Source organism: Charadrius vociferus, unplaced genomic scaffold, assembly GCF_000708025.1.
Source record: "Charadrius vociferus isolate BGI_N301 unplaced genomic scaffold, ASM70802v2 scaffold600, whole genome shotgun sequence".
In the NCBI taxonomy this organism is placed as follows: Eukaryota; Metazoa; Chordata; class Aves; order Charadriiformes; family Charadriidae; genus Charadrius; species Charadrius vociferus.
The window spans coordinates 1328244-1339936 of NW_009646404.1; the positions used below are offsets into that span (position 1 = coordinate 1328244).

At 56.5% G+C, this 11693-nt stretch overlaps 2 protein-coding genes across 2 annotated transcripts in view; one reads left to right on the forward strand and one right to left on the reverse strand.

The window, feature by feature from the left end:
- The window catches only part of PLK1 (polo-like kinase 1), a 6688-nt gene extending 1644 nt beyond the window's left edge, over positions 1-5044 (forward strand). The window contains exons 2-10 of the mRNA XM_009895189.1: positions 3-205; positions 336-480; positions 983-1076; positions 1611-1830; positions 2166-2324; positions 2528-2605; positions 3095-3249; positions 3713-3895; positions 4306-5044. Coding sequence (XP_009893491.1) covers positions 3-205; positions 336-480; positions 983-1076; positions 1611-1830; positions 2166-2324; positions 2528-2605; positions 3095-3249; positions 3713-3895; positions 4306-4512 — 1444 coding nt within the window. The 3' untranslated portion in view covers positions 4513-5044. The remainder of the gene's footprint in view (positions 1-2; positions 206-335; positions 481-982; positions 1077-1610; positions 1831-2165; positions 2325-2527; positions 2606-3094; positions 3250-3712; positions 3896-4305) is intronic.
- Positions 5045-6680: 1636 nt separating this feature from the next.
- ERN2 (endoplasmic reticulum to nucleus signaling 2) overlaps positions 6681-11693 on the reverse strand; it is a 9331-nt gene continuing 4318 nt past the window's right edge. The window contains exons 11-20 of the mRNA XM_009895200.1: positions 11183-11432; positions 10833-10923; positions 10003-10192; positions 9170-9269; positions 8769-8968; positions 7899-8046; positions 7659-7786; positions 7290-7413; positions 6945-7012; positions 6681-6872 (exon numbers count right to left, since the gene is read on the reverse strand). Coding sequence (XP_009893502.1) covers positions 6681-6872; positions 6945-7012; positions 7290-7413; positions 7659-7786; positions 7899-8046; positions 8769-8968; positions 9170-9269; positions 10003-10192; positions 10833-10923; positions 11183-11432 — 1491 coding nt within the window. The remainder of the gene's footprint in view (positions 6873-6944; positions 7013-7289; positions 7414-7658; positions 7787-7898; positions 8047-8768; positions 8969-9169; positions 9270-10002; positions 10193-10832; positions 10924-11182; positions 11433-11693) is intronic.

Here is an 11693-nt window from a genome sequence, read left to right on the forward strand (position 1 = left end):
AGGTTGGTGTCACCCGGTACTGACCGTTCCGCGCAGTCGCTGCTGGAGCTGCACAAGCGGCGGAAGGCGCTGAGCGAGCCCGAGGTGCGGTACTACCTGCGCCAGACCATCCTGGGCTGCCAGTACCTGCACAGCCACCGCGTCATTCACCGGGACCTCAAACTGGGCAACCTCTTCCTCAGCGACGACATGGAGGTGAAGATCGGTAGGTGCCTGTGATGTGATGCCCCATCAGCCCCCCGTGGCCGTCCCAGTCCCGTCCCCGCCCCCCCCGGCCCTGGGGACCAGCCATCCAGGGCATCTCCAGTCATACCCCACCTCCCTGTCTCTCCAAGGTGACTTTGGCCTGGCCACCAAAGTGGAGTACGACGGCGAGCGCAAGAAGACCCTGTGTGGGACCCCCAACTACATTGCCCCAGAGGTGCTGGGCAAGAAGGGACACAGCTTCGAGGTGGATATTTGGTCCATCGGCTGCATCATGTGAGTCAAAACGTCTCCTGCATGGCCATGGGGCCAGGCGGTCCCTGTGGTCTGGGTCTTGTTGGCCCCTCTGGGTTTTGGTGTGAGCTGAAACTTCATCTGTGCTGTCTCCAGAGGACTGTCTCCTGGCTGAGCCCTGCTGCCAGCCAGCAGATGACCTCCCCCATGCTCTGCACACGCTAGCGTATGTGTCTGCCGGCTGATCTCCTACACAGTGTGACTGTCTCGAGGCATTTCCCAAAAGTCCACACTTCCTAACTGGAAATTTCTCCAGAGGGTACTAGATCTCGGCTTTACTTTCAGGGGACAGGAACCAGGCATAGTCCACATAACTGTTTGTGCTACTGCACATCCCATGCCAAGTGTGTTCCCTCTGCCAGGAAAGTCCCAGGGTGTGCTTAGGACAGGGTCACTTCTGCATACAGGTCTCTTCTGCAAACTGCCTCATGCAAAACTGACACTCTTTTTTTTTTTTTTTTTTTTTTTTTCTGTAAACATGCAGGTATACTCTGCTGGTGGGGAAACCGCCTTTTGAAACTTCTTGTCTAAAAGAAACATACATCCGAATCAAGAAGAACGAGTATACCATTCCCAAGGTACGGTGCTTCCCATGGGTGCTTCCCATTCACATCACCGCAGCTCCTGGTCAGCTGTCTGCTGCACTGTCCCGTTTCTGGCACTTAATGGGCTCTCACGTAATGGTGAAACGTCTTTTATTGCAGAGTGCTGGGAAGGGGATGTTTCAGCTGGTGGTGGAGTAAACCTGTAGGGCCAGCTTCCTCCTGGGAAGCCATCAGCTTCTCTGTAATCCAGCAAAAATCCGAACTGGGTGGTTGGAGTTACATGGACATGCTCAAGTCCCTGAAGTCTGGGCTAGGTCCCCAGCTCATCCTTCTGCTGTTAAATCGGTCTTGCTAAAGTCAGTTGACTCTAGGCTTTGCATGCTGTCAGGAGACAGCTCTCCATACCTGCCCAATTCTGTTTTCCCAGGCTTGCAGCCTGCTTGCCAGACCCAGCACAGGAGCTCTGCCTCAAGCAGAACTTCCCGTAGGTTGTATATCCAATACACTTGCCGCTAGCGTGCGTTGTCCCCTGACCCTTGTCTGTGAACTCTGCCTGTCTCCTCTTAGCACATCAACCCTGTAGCTGCTAACCTCATCCGGAAGATGCTGAGGTCTGACCCTGCCACGCGCCCAACTATCGACGAGTTGCTGAATGACGAGTTCTTCACGTCGGGATACATCCCCAGCCGCTTGCCCACCAGCTGTCTCACCGTTGCACCTAGATTTTCAATTGCTCCCAGTGGACTCGAACTGAACGGGCGAAAGCCACTGACTGCGCTCAATAAAGGTAAGTGTAAGCATCTGGGGGTGGGACTGGGCTCCAGTGCTGGATGAGAGCCTGCCTGGCCTCCAGCAACACCCAGAACCATCAATGGGGAATGTGGCGCTGCCTCGCCTCGTCTCCCAATTCTTATGAACTTACGAACACCTGGAGCATTCTGTGAGTGAGAGAGAGGTCTCCTTGCCCTCTGCCCAGAACCAAGGCAGGGAGGAAGCGCCAGCATTAGCTTTAGCTATATGGTATACAAAGTGTTTCCTATAGCTCGGGCAGAATGTAAATCTGGTGCCTCTAGAAACTGACTCCCTGGTCATGCCTCCACACTCTTCTCTTTCCTGGCCCAGGACCGGACAGCCCTGCAGTAGAGAACTTGCCTGAAAAGGAAGACGTAGCTGGGCTGCGGGAGCTGGGAGATGCTGTTGACTGTCACTTAGCTGACATGTTACAGCAGCTGACTGCAGTCAACTTGGCCAAGCCCTCCGAGAGAGTGGCAGTGAGACAAGGTGAGTCTGGGGACAATCCCACAGGCCTTCCCGGATAACTTGCTTCTCTGTCACTGGGAAGCTGTTGTCTGAAGTGAGAGACCAGCTGGCCAACTCAATTTCGGACTGGAAGGCTGAAAAGCCTCTTGACCTTGCTTGCTTGCTTGCTGGGGTGCACAGGGAAGAGTGAAATGTCTTCTAACAAGCTCCTTTCCTTTTTGCAGAAGAAGCTGAAGACCCAGCCTGCATTCCCATCTTCTGGGTTAGCAAATGGGTGGACTACTCAGATAAATATGGTCTAGGTAAATAACATGAGGGCCACGCTTCAGCCTTTTCTGAAGAGGCTGGGGGAAGTTTTGATCTGGGGATTGCGTTGGTCTGGTTTTTTAATCACAGTATTCTAGTGTGTGTGTCCAAGACCGCCACCAGAAACATGACCAAATGCCCATTGAATCCAGAGGAGTGGTCACTGAACATCAGCCTTAACCACTTTAAGGTGGAAAATGGCTACCTGCTGCATGAGATTGGTGCCCTTGCTCTGCAGTGAGTGCGTGTTCTCCCTGTGGGAGTTAAAGCTGCTTCTGCAGCAGGTGATGCAATGAAGGAGGATGACAAATCCAGGGGAGGAAAAGTGCCACTCAGACCTCCACAAAGAGGAGGCTCTTTGGACCTGGTGGGGACTTTGTGGGGTGGCTGTCAGGGAACCCCTAGATGATACAACCTTCTGCCTTTGTATTTCCCACAACTGGTGGTCCCTTGTTGAAGGTTTAATGGGCTCCCTTCTGAACTAGGCTACCAGCTGTGTGACAACAGCGTTGGAGTTCTCTTCAATGACTCCACTCGTCTTATTATGTACAACGATGGGGACAGCTTGCAGTACATCGAGCAGAACAGCACCGAGTCCTACTTCACTGTGAGATCCTACCCCTCTGCCTTGAACAAGAAGGTCAGTCCTGGGGACAGGAGCCCTCGCTGGGGGTGGCTACTCCTGGTGAGACTTCTGCCAGCCTTGTTGGCCTTTGTTGGCAGGGTGGGTTCCAGGGAGAAATATCTATAACTTGGGGCCACTGGCACTCTGCAAGGCTCCTCTTGGCTGGTAAAACATGGCCCCAGGGACAGACACTAGCAGCTCTGTTTATTTCTAGTTGGTATCTGAAGCTCATTTATGAGCAGCTTCACAGAAATAAGTGCTCACAAGACTTGCATGTACCAAAGTGTTCTGCAAAGTGAGTCTCGGGTAACACAGACTGAGTTAACTTTGAGTGTGAGAATTAGCACAAGCTGGTGCAGTGACACCTCAAGCTCTGAAAGACGTGAGGAGGCTCTGGCACTGTGATAGCAGTCCCTGTGCTCCGCAAATAGCAGGAGTCATCCTCTGTCTGTCTGCTGACGGCCTTTCCTCTCTGCAGATAACACTATTAAAATACTTCCGGAACTATATGAGCGAGCACTTGCTGAAGGCGGGTGCTAACATCACGCCACGGGAAGGAGACGAGCTAGCCCGTTTACCCTACCTCTGCACGTGGTTCCGGACCCGCAGCGCCATCATCCTGCACCTCAGCAACGGCACTGTGCAGATCAACTTCTTCCAGGTGAGGCTGCTACTCCGCTTTTGTCCGGGGCCGCAGCTCCAGCTGCTGATAAAACCCCGCCACAGGCAGCGCGGTGTGTAAGGCAGCAGGAGGGTATAACCTGAGCTGAAATTTTGCCCAGTGACCCGAGCACTGGGAGGCCCCTTACCCGCCTTGCTGGTATGTAAGCCACCCAGGCACTCCTCGCTTATGAAGGGGCTGTGTCCTTTAGCAGAACGGTCTTGAGCTGGCTGAGCCAGATCGATTTGTTCCCCTTTGCTGCAAGCTATGAAGGAACGCTGCAGCATGGCGCTCTGTCAGCACGCTTCTGGGATGCCCCAACTGCTGTAGGGGTGGTTCATCATGAGAAAATCATCATCTGCCCCAAGGAGCAGAGTGCTCAGGGTGACGGTGTGTTCTCTTCCCCACAGGACCACACCAAGGTCATCTTGTGCCCTCTCATGGCTGCTGTCTCATACATAGATGAGAAACGGGACTTCCGCACGTACAAGCTGAGCCTCATCGAGGAACACGGATGCTGCAAGGAGCTGGCCAGCCGGCTCCGCTATGCTCGCACCATGGTAGAGAAGCTCCTCAGTTCAAAGTCTGGCTCAGCCCGCGTGAAACCCTCTGCTTAGGCCTTGTTTTGGATGGACTCAACATCTGTGCCAAACTGTCCCAGCTGTGGATGGGGAGGTCTAGTAGCATCCCTGCTCGTACTGTAACCTCCCATCACATAGCTGGGCTCCCACTCCTGAGTCTGGTCTGGTTGCCACAAGGAAGCCCCTGATGCTGTGGGAATGGCGTTGTTCACTCTGACTGGTACCCAAAGGTTTCTTGTTCCCCACTCCTAATAGAAAGTCTATTTTTTAATGGCATACCTAGTTGTTTTTTTCTAACTTCCAAAAGCCTGACTCAAAAACCAACCCTCTTCTTTGAGGCTCCTGGGCCTTCTCTTGAGGGAACAAAGCATGGGGAGAGCAGAACTATCATGTAAGTTATTTGTACATGCCTGTGCCGATGCTCTAGGCTTTTGTTTCCTCTTGTAGAAATTCAGGTAAGATATTTAACGTGCCCAGGGTGAGACTGAGCAATCAGCCTTTTAATACTGAAATTAATCTACATGAAACCTAAACTTTTGTATATTGCATAACTTGATTAAAGATTGTTTGTTGCAGCGTCCAGCCTGTTGTGGTTCCCTTTAGCTTGCTGCGAGGGAGGGTGCAGCACCTTGCCTCTGGCTTCCCCTCCAAGCAAAAGCTGTCCTCTTCCTGAGCTCATGCTCTCTGCTTGAATGCTGGTTGCCCTAGCTGTGCTGCAGGAGAGGAGACCTTGGGGCTACGACAGGAGATGAGCCCTAACCTGGGGGCTAACAGCCCTACCTTCTCATTTCCTGCTTCATTGGCTCTCTTTGCTACATGAAAGATGCTAATAAATGTGACTATAGAATTAGGAAAAGTCATCTGCTGTAGTAGGCTTCAACAGGAGCCGAGTAAGGTATGCTTGGTTTTCTCCCACCATTGCTGACTACCAGCACCTACCGGTGCTCTCAGGCCAGTTTATTTTTAAGCAGGACAAGCTTTTTAGTTTTTATTATGTTTTTACAACATTTTGTATAAAATGCTCTAGGCCATACAGTATTCTGAAAACTTAACCCAGTGTAAACCCCTTGTTATCTCTGTAACAAAATCCCATACCCCAGCACGCAGAGGAATCAGCCTGTACAAAATTACTGCTCTTCCAGAGGGGGAAACCTTGCCGAGGGGCTCCCAGGCTGCTCACGCACCCAGCGGGTGCTGCGCTCGGAGGCTGCATCGTACGAAATACATGCACCCATGGGGATGCTGTGAAGTAGAAGAACACCCATAGGAAACCTGCCCCAGGGCAGCAGGAGAGGCTTTGAGAGCCGAAGACACAGGCATGTGTCCAGAGGGAAGGGATCCCTGGGGAGAAGGGGTTTCCCTGCCTTTGTGTCCCAAAACACAGCTCTGGAACAGCAGGTGAAGGACTGACGTGGGGAGGGGGGGCTCTGGCCTGGTATAATGACAGGCTGCTGGTGACCAAAAGTGAGAAAACCTTTTTCTCAGCCCAGCTGAGATTCAAAACTTCATTATCGGGACTGTGCTGGAGGCCCTGTGCCTCCCTCTGGGGCTGATGGCACCTTGCCCTCGGCAGCCCTGGGGTGGGTGCTACAAGCTTGACCTGCTCTGCTGCAGGACCATCTCCAGTGTCAAGACTGGTGTACCAGTCCTGGTCACAGCCACGTGGGACACGTGCTCACAGAGCAGCTTTCCCAGGCGTGTGGCACCGGAGGACAAAGTGCACTGGTCCCTGGTGAGCACCGTCTTGGGACCTGGCCCCAGCCCGGCTCCATCGCTCTGCCAGTGCATCGCTCTGCCGGCTGCCCTCAGGAAAACCCAACGCTCATTTTCTTCTTTCTTCTTAAACACCACATCCACCGCAGAGATTTTTTTTGTTCTCTGACACAAATGCCTTCAGGCCACAGAGTCTGACTGTGAGTGCTTGCAAAGATGGGTGTCCAGAGGGTCCTTCTTGGGCTCAGGAGACCCTAGATGGGAGCCCAGTGCCATACTATGCCCATTTCTTCTGGACCATTTTGCTTGTAACCCATGTGTACACTGGGCGACCAGCCGGTCCTGGGGCCCCTGCTCACCCTGGGGAGGGAGAGAAGGATGCTGGAGAGCCCCTGGGGCTACTGCAAGATGGGGCTGCGGGTACAGGCAGGGCAGGGAGGAACGGCGGCAGCAGCCTGGCAGGGTGGGTGCCATCCCGGCGCGTGTCCTTGTCACCTGCTGTCGCCTTCCAGACCCTGGCAGTAGTAGGAGTGGAAAAGCCGCTCGTGGGCGCAGACCCTCATGGCCTCGTGTGTGTGCAGCAGCAGCCGTGGGAAGCGGGAGGTGAAGTACTGCACAAAGCCGTCGGGGACGGAGCCCAGGGCTGCCCGGACGTCGGCCGGCAGCTCATGGTAGTGATGCTTCTGCAGGAGAGAGGGTGAGGTGAGAGGGGGGACACGGGCAGCGGGGGGACGGGGGAGCCGGGGCTGCCGTACCTTATTCCTCATGGCCCGCAGGAGGTCACGCACCGAAGCCCCCTTGTAGGTGCGGAACTTCCTCAGGTCTGGGGAGAGCGGGAGAGATGCTGAGCAAGGTGGGATGTAGATGGGGTGAGGGGCTGCCGCAGCCCCCCGCAGTGCCAGCGCTGCCGAGCCCCCGTGAGCACCGCAGCTCTGCCCTCCCAAGGAAGGGCTGGCACGTCTACCCGCCCTGGGTTTTTGGCTCCTGTGGACAAGCAGGTATCTCCTGCCCAGTAAAGGGCACTCACTGGACCCGGGAGCCTCATTCCCTGCCCGATTCCACCCAGGCTGTAGCGGCGAGCCCGGCGCCAGCACGCTCACCTGTCTGCAGCGGGAGGGAGATGTGCATCCTCCAGTTGGTCCTCACCACCGACCGCCCCCCCGCCTCCAGCGCCGAGACGATGGGCCCCTCGGCAGGCTCCTTCTCGATGCGGTCGCTGACGTCCTGCGTGCCCAAGAGTGGGGACAGGGGGAATATGGCACTACCCTCACCGCCCCGTCCAGCGCCAGGGAACAGAGCTGGCACCAAGGGGGAACAAAGAAGGTTTGGCCCTGACCCTAAACCAGGGACCCTCGGCCCCTTGCAAAAGTAGCTCAAAATGAGCACGTTGACCTAAACATGGCTGTTTCCAGCACTTGTTTTTCAGAGCACACCTACGTTCACCGCCCGGTGGGACGGCGTGCACTCACCTGGAAGAACTGCAGCTGCTTTTCCTGACTCCAGAAAAAAGGGTGCATGAGGACCACAGTGGCCGAGGGTCGGCGCTGGGGCTCGGGGCTGATCATTGCCACAATCAACTCTCTCGCAACAAGCTTGTCTGGTAGGCGAAACAACACAATGGAGAACTAACCTGCCCGAAAAGGACCGGGAGCTGCGCCCCTCGGCTCAGGGCGTCCCCGTGGGGATGTGCTTTTTGGGAAGGGTCTCACCATGAGTTTCATCCTGCAGGCAGCTCAGCTGGTAAGAGCCCGACAAGATGTTGGCCTGTCGCCGCAAGCTGTCCCCAAACGGGTGCTGCCCTCCTGACACCACGTAGTAGAAGACACAGCCGGCTGAGAAGATGTCCACAGCGCACGTCTGCAAAACACGAGGGGGCAGATGGGACTCCAGCAGCAAAGGGCGAGGAAAGCTTCCATCTCCCCACTTTTCCATTCTTTTACATGAATACTTGGTCATTTGCTCTAGAGCTGATGGGAAATGCATCGCACCAGGGTTCCTGCCTGCCCTGCTTTCTGGAGACGGTGAAGCGCCCATCACATCGGGTCCTTATCAGGGAAGAGGTTTTCAGAGGCAGACACAAGTCAGGACTCCACAGCCAGATGGACACATCAGGGCTACTGGGGTCTCACCCAGCTGTGCAAAGTGAGCCCACTATGAGGTTATGTGGAGCACAGTGACAGCACCAGCACATGCCCTGCCAGGGACCAGTATGGCAACCGGCTTCCAGCAGGAACAAGATTCCCTGGGCTAAACAGACGAGCAGAAGCGTAACCTTCGCAGCAAACCACGGCCTCCTCCGACCTCCCCACCCCGAATTTCTGAGGACTGTAGCCAGATGAGACACCCTGTGCTGAGCCACAGCCGGGCACTGTCCCTGCGAGGGCAGAGACAGCCACTGACTAGGAGGTCCTGACGAGGAGCACCAGTGCTTTGCATCTGGGCTGGCTTGGGCTCTCGGAGCTTTAGTCTTAATCGTGCATTTCAGCAGCACGCTGCGAGGCCGCTGCCAGCGCGGGGGACTTTGCCACGACGGGCTAAAGGAACACCCTAGGCAGGGGAGGCATCCACGGCTCACTGACAGGGTTCTCCTTCGGGGCCTCCTGCAGCACCTCCGGCGCGATCCAGCCCTCGGTACCAGGGATGCCGGAGCGGAGGCTGAAGCTCTGTCGTCCCCCCTGAAGCTTCTTGCAGAGGCCAAAGTCAGAGATGACAGCTCGGATCTGCCCGTGGCGATTCGGGACAGAGATGAGGATGTTACAGGGCTTCAGGTCACGATGGACTGGAAGAGAGAGCGCGCAGCGTCACCTGCCAACGCGCGGTGGGGCAGGAGCAGGGCCGGTGCTGCCGGCGGGAGCAGAGCTCTGCCTGCCGTCCCCCACGCTGCCGAACCCAATAGCTGCTGCCTGAACCCCGCAGCCTTGGCTGAGGATGGGACCAAGATGGGACACATCACCCTCCAGCCTGCACGCTGCCCTCTTACCGATGCTGAGGGAGTGGAGGTGGGCCAGCCCGGACATGGTCTGACGCAGCAGAGACACCGGGTCCAGGCTGCGGCGATCGAAGCTGGGGCTTTCCACATACTGGAACCACACGGAGGTACAAAGACATGAGCTGAAGCCTGATTTACTGAGGCAACCGAGTCAAGGCTTGTCAGGAGACAGAGGTGGAAGGAGACAAGCCCACGTAGAGGCCATTTGTGCCCAAGGCTTGCCCTTTCCAGGTCTATCAGTCGACATCTATCCCCTCTGCCAGCAAACTGCCCTCATTTGTGTCCTCGGACCTCCCCAACCGCAGCAACACTCATGCTGTATGGAGCAGTAAAAGGATGCTTCTCCTCCTGCATGCCGAGTCTCTTCCCAGCATGTGAACAACTGCCCCGATGGACGCCAAGGCTCAGAGCTGCCCTGGTTCCTCCCGAGAGGGTAAATCGGCAGGAGAACAAGGGCAAGGGCTTGACTGACACAGGAGCAGTGCTGCCGCTGGCTGCTCTGCCTCTCCAAAGCGCCTCACAGCCTGCCCATGCCCGATCCAACCCCTGTTCCCTCTGACTGCTGGGAAGCAGGTTTGGAGTAGGGCTGTATGCCCATGGCCAGGCAGGAACCCCCAAAAGCACTCTGAACCCGGGAGCCACTGGCTGCCAACCCTGCCCTCGGCCATGCTCCTGTGGGAGCACTGCAGGACCTCCCCAACAGCACAGATGCAAACCCTGGGGACCGACCTACAAATGTGAGGATGGGGACACCCAGGATTGATCGGCAGCCACCCAGCAGCAGCCTCACGCAGCTGGTCCCGTGCCCCCAGGACCAGGCTCACCTCCTGCAGCGTGGCAGAGCAGAGCTCGATGGCGATGTAGTGGAACTGCTTGTCCTTCTCGGTGCAGAAGTAGCGGACGACGTGGGGGTGCTCATCCGACTCTCGGAGCAGCTGGACCTCACGGTCCACGAGATGGAAACACTCAGGCAAGAGGCGCTTCACAGCCACATTCCGGCCATCAAACTGTCCCCTGCGCAGAGTCGATGGCGGCGTTCATGCACAGCCCTCCCCAGCCAGAGCAGAGCCCAGCGTTGCAGATGCGCAGCCCTGCCAAGCTCTGGCTGATGCTGGAAACTCGCCCCGTGGGGTCCTCAGCATGGGTCACCTTGGAGTGACTCCCAGAGACTTGTCAAAGCTATGGACAGGCAGAAATCTCTGCAGCGAGCTGGAAATTGGGGGCTCAGGCTCCGCTTTTTGTAGGAAAATAACTTCTCTCACTTTTTGCTGTGCCTAGTGCTGGGGAAAGGGGTTCTGCCAGAGCCAGGGGAACCTTACGAGGACTTGACCTGCTACTGCTGAGGGCTGCATGGAGCAGGCACAGCCCAGCTGCCCAACAGCCTGGTGCAGGCAGGGGGGGAAGGGGAGCACTGGGGGGCGCTGGGAGGGGGAGACCTGTCCTGCATAGCCGGTACCCGGTAACCAAAGGCAACAAACCCAGTTCTCCAGATGGGTTTGATGAGGACCATGAGAAGGGGAAGGTGCCAACCCATTCTCAAAGGCCTCTGAACCAGCGGCCACCACCCAGGGAAGGAGCTGCCTTGGTGCTGTACGCGTGGCTCCCAGGGAGAATGAGAGAGGAATGAGGGTGGACACCCCGGCGCGCCACCCACCTGAAGACAAAGGTTCCTCCAGCTCCGTGGCCCAGCACATCCTTGGGGTTAAAAGAAACTTTCCCAACTACAATCACATCTGGTTCAGCATCTGCAGAGGAAGACAACCATCCTTCAACCCATGAGCCTTAGTCCTATATGAAGAACATCCAGTTCTTTAACCACTTGGCCATTTCTTTGGCCCCACTACTCTTGCAATTGCTTGTGCAGCCCACGCTTATCCAGCAGCAGGTCTTGCATTTCAGCTGGACTGCAGTTCTCATTTGTGGGGCACCTCTGCTCCTGCTTTGGGTAACAACATCTATGGAGAGAGAACCCCTCACACCTCACCCATTCCCACCTGCACACACCTTCAGCAGCCGCTGGGACAGCCGGATCCGGGCTGACCATCCCATTAGCCAGGTCCTTCCGGTGGGATGAAGGGCCAGAGCTCTGCGAGAGCTGCGATGTGCTTCCCTGGCTCATCCCCGCCTTCCCGGACTCCGTAGGAACACCCTCCTCGGAAACCCGGCCTGGGAGCAGCATCTCCTGCTGCTGCTGCAGCAACAGAATTTGCTTCTCCAGCTGCTGCTGCTGCACCGCATGCTGCTTCTGCAGTTTCTGGAACACAAACCACGGGAAGCGCTCAGCTCCTGCGCCCAGAGCAGAGCTGGGGCATTGGCAGGGCTAGCAGCTGAATCTGCTTCTCCAGCTGCTGCTGCTGCACCGCATGCTGCTTCTGCAGTTTCTGGAACACAAACCACGGGAAGCGCTCAGCTCCTGCGCCCAGAGCAGAGCTGGGGCATTGGCAGGGCTCGGCACAAGCCATGTGCACCGTCTGTCCCCTGCCCAGCCGGCCGAATGCCGCACACCACCTCGGCT